At 60.7% G+C, this 3,708-nt stretch overlaps 1 protein-coding gene across 1 annotated transcript; it reads left to right on the forward strand.

Moving 5' to 3' along the window:
* Nucleotides 1-1,693: 1,693 nt before the first annotated feature.
* Nucleotides 1,694-3,415, forward strand: LSCM1_07953 (uncharacterized protein; the record flags this gene model as incomplete). The annotated part of the gene is made up of 1 exon (XM_067325300.1): nucleotides 1,694-3,415. One exon carries the CDS (start codon nucleotides 1,694-1,696, stop codon nucleotides 3,413-3,415), a length of 1,722 nt encoding a protein of 573 aa, XP_067181156.1.
* Between the last annotated feature and the right edge of the window lie 293 nt (nucleotides 3,416-3,708).

The raw sequence follows: 3,708 nt of genomic DNA on the forward strand, positions 1-3,708 counted from the left end.
CCTGCTGTGAGGAAGTCGAAGAAGTAAGGCGATGACCGCGGCCTGTGCGCGTGTCTGCGCGCCCGCGCTCACTCTCTTTCCCTCCGGCGCGGACGTCTGTGTGGCTGTCACTCTCTAATGTGGCGAGCTCGCGCGTGCGCTCAAAGGGTGGTGGTGATGAGGGCGCGCGATGCGCGTGTGTGTCTTCGGAGAAGCGGAGCGGTTTTGATTCTCAGTCAGTTTCGGTTTCATTTTTGTTTTTATTTTTCTGATGTTGGCGCAGTGTCGCGCTCTCCTCATCACCACGAGAAAAGACGTCCCCGACGAGGGGCACTGCCGGGGGTGCGGCGAAGTCATGGACCGCGCACCGCGTGTGTGTAGGTGACAGGGCGACATGAGAAGACTCGGGCAGAGGGAGAGGAGGCGGTGGGGGTGTTTCTCTTCTTTTGTGCGCCCCTTCCCCTTCTTGGTCGTCTCGCGCTGCCGGCTGCAAACGTCAGCGGGTCCAGCACCAGGACTGCTGGCCGCCGCTTATGTCTTCTCACCTCTAACAACGCCAGGGGTGCGAGAGGGGGATGGCAGGCAAGGCGGGCGTTTTCGTCGCGATGCTCGCTTTCCCTGCACGCACACATACTCACACATGCAGGGCCACCGACGAAGAGGTGCACATGCGCGTTTCTCTGCTCTGTTCTGCAATGGACTTCCGAACTCTGTATCGACTGGGGCGCACAGTGGCCTCTGTTTATTGCGGTGCATCTGAACAGCCCACCTGTCTCTCTCCACGTTTCTCTCCTGCACACAAACCTGAGCCCTCACATAGTATCAGTAGATGTTTCCCGTCATGCAAGCGTGATCACTGTCGCTGCTTCGCTCGCTCTCTCTCTCTCTCTTTCGCTTCCGCTTGCGTGCTCTCACGCATCGACACTTGCACATACATGCACCTACATGGATATACATAAATCTCTCTCTATATGTGTACACACACCTCATCTATCATCGTAGAGGGTGGCTGACTACCTAAACATATCAGTCGTGTGCACACAACAGCTCTTCGCTCATTCCCAACGCTTCCCAATCTCACCTACCTCTTGTGCCGTGTGCGTGTCTGTATCTTTGTTGCTGCTGCTGCTCGTGCTAGCTGCAGAGTCAGACACGTGCATCTACGCGCGTACATGCATATCTACATCTCCATCACCCTATCTTGGGCTCGTGCGCACCTACGCAGAGGTCGTTGTCGTCTGGCTCTAGTTTGCGTGTGCGTGTAAGCGTCTCTGTTGAGTGCCCTTCTCTTTCACTCTCTTCTGTTCCCTCTCACGTGCTTCAGAGTGCGAGAGGAGTAGAAGGGGATCAACCGATATTGAGTTTGGATATCGGAGAGGGGACGGGGCGGATATCAGTGGGCGCACTGAGTGTTGTTGCTGTCTTTGGCTGCGACTCCTGGGGTGTTGGTTCTCCGATCTGCCTCCTACCTCCTCTTCTTGCCCCCCCTTTATGCTTTAGTGCCCGTAGGTGGAGATTGACCGGTGCGAAGGAGCTGGCGCGCGACTGTTTTGTCGTCACCTCTATTCCTTCCTCGGACCTCCAACCCCTGCCGCCCCCCCTCTCTCTCTGCTGCCAGGCCTTTCTATCCGCCTCCTTGACGTGCACATCGCGGCCTTCTCTGTTTCTCTTCCTAGCGTGCGCTGAACTCGCTCGCCTCTGCCAAGCAACGAAAATGATGCCCACGCTCGACATGAGCGACATCCATGACCGGCCCACAGTGGCTGTCCCCGCGGGTGATGCTGGTGGTGGGGCAGGCTTGAACAGCAGCGGCTCTGGCGGTGGAGGCGCAGGGTTAGATACGGGGCGGCAGAGCTCTCCCCGTACGTCGTACCTGACTTCTCCACGAGAGACGTCGAGCCTGCCGTCGGCGCACATTACGCGCCGCGCGGCGGATGTGGCCATGGTGCTAGAGATGAACCCGCTGCAGTGCCACAGCGTCGTCGACTTGCAGCGCAAACTGATTGAGACGGCGGAGTGGGTTATGAAGCTGCGCCACTGGTACGTGCATCAGCTCCAGGAGCGAGATGCGTGGTACGAGAGCCGCCTGAGGGGCCTGGAGGACTCCTTCCATGCATCCGTAGCTGGCTCCACCGCACCAGGAACAGTACACGCCATGGCTAGCGCGGGCGCAGTCCATACTGCCACAGGAAGCAACTCGACGGAGAAGGTGGCCCCCTCCACTGTCCCCTTCTCCCGTGTCGCTGCGAATGGGGCATTTGTGAGCGGCGCGACATCGCCCGCCATATCGGCAGCCGCGGACAACGAGGCTGAAGGCTGCTTGACGGTGCGGCGCCATAGTCGTACCCGCAAGAACTCGGCCACAGCTCCGGCTGGGGCCGTTTTTGGCAATGACAACAGCCTCTGCCCGGTGAACCCCAGCCCGTCATCGTCGTCATCATCGGTTCGCCCGGACGCTGCCGTAGCGGGCGGTGGCGGCAGCTTTGACAGAGGCAGCAGTGCCCCGCCAAGGGCGCCTTCGCAGAAGCAGTCGGCGGTCGCACCTACGCTGCAAGGCCGCCGCACGGCCTCTGCCAGTGCCGCTCGTCGACAGCTATTGCTCCCGGAAGACAGCGAGTCTCCGCACGTGGGTGCGGCAGCCACCGCGGTCGACCGGGGTGAATTCCGTCCGACCCTCGCGAAGCGCTCCGTCGCAGCCGTTGCGCCGATCATGTTTGAGGTCGACGACGACGCGACCCGAACAGCATACCTCCCCTCAACGCCCCTGTACTCACGCGGCAGCGGCGCTGGAAGCATTTCCCCATACACCACCGTACACCAGGCCATCCGCTCCCCTAGGGTCGGCACCTGCAGGCTGCAGCGGGATGCAAGGCCTGCAACGACACCGCGAACTCATCGGCCGTCGCCGGCGAACGGGCTGCTGTCGGTTACGGGCGCGACGAGGGAGTCGTCGGACCGCTTCTCTGCCAGTGCGGGGGAAAGTGGAGGCCAAAGGGGTAGCGATGCGCAGATGGGGTGCAAACGTTACTTCATTTCACTGCCACACCTGCGGTCTGGCCGAGCGCATACTAGCTTGCCGCACTATGCCCAGGACTTGGATGCTGGCATTCCACGGGATGCCACGGCGGCAGGGAGGAGGACGCAAAGTAGCGCCGCTGACGATGTCGCCACCGGGCCCCACGAGACAGCTCCTCGCGCTGGCAGCTTCCTCTACCTCATCAACGGCAGTGACAACAACGGCCGCCGCCAACCAAAGCGGCGGAGCTTTAGCAGCGGTGGAATCCGTCACCCGAGTCGAGCGTACACATCCAGTGGGACGAAGCAGAATCACTCGGCTCGTGGCCTCTGTGGCCCACGCCCCAAGGGAATCGGTGGAGGCGAGGCGAGCGGGCAGAGCTCGCGGCGCTATTTTATGAGCAATAAGCCGTCAGAGTAAGCCGTCTGACCTCGCGCAAAGCTGGCGGGCGCACGCACTGAGCCACAACGGTGCCACACTCAGGTATGTGCGCCGTACAGAAGCGCCTTTGCACCCGCGCATGGGCGTCTGGGGAGTGCTCTACGACTCTCTCTGCGTGTATGCAGGCTGTGATGCGTTTGGTGGCACAGACGACCATCACTTATACTGTATTTTGGCTTGTCTCTCTTTTCCCACCTCTCTCTCCCTGCGCCTCTGTGCTTCACAAACTGGCGTAGCATCCTCATCCTCATCCTCATCTTCTTGAGCGACAA

This window comes from Leishmania martiniquensis, chromosome 6, assembly GCF_017916325.1.
Source record: "Leishmania martiniquensis isolate LSCM1 chromosome 6, whole genome shotgun sequence".
Taxonomy (NCBI): Eukaryota; Euglenozoa; class Kinetoplastea; order Trypanosomatida; family Trypanosomatidae; genus Leishmania; species Leishmania martiniquensis.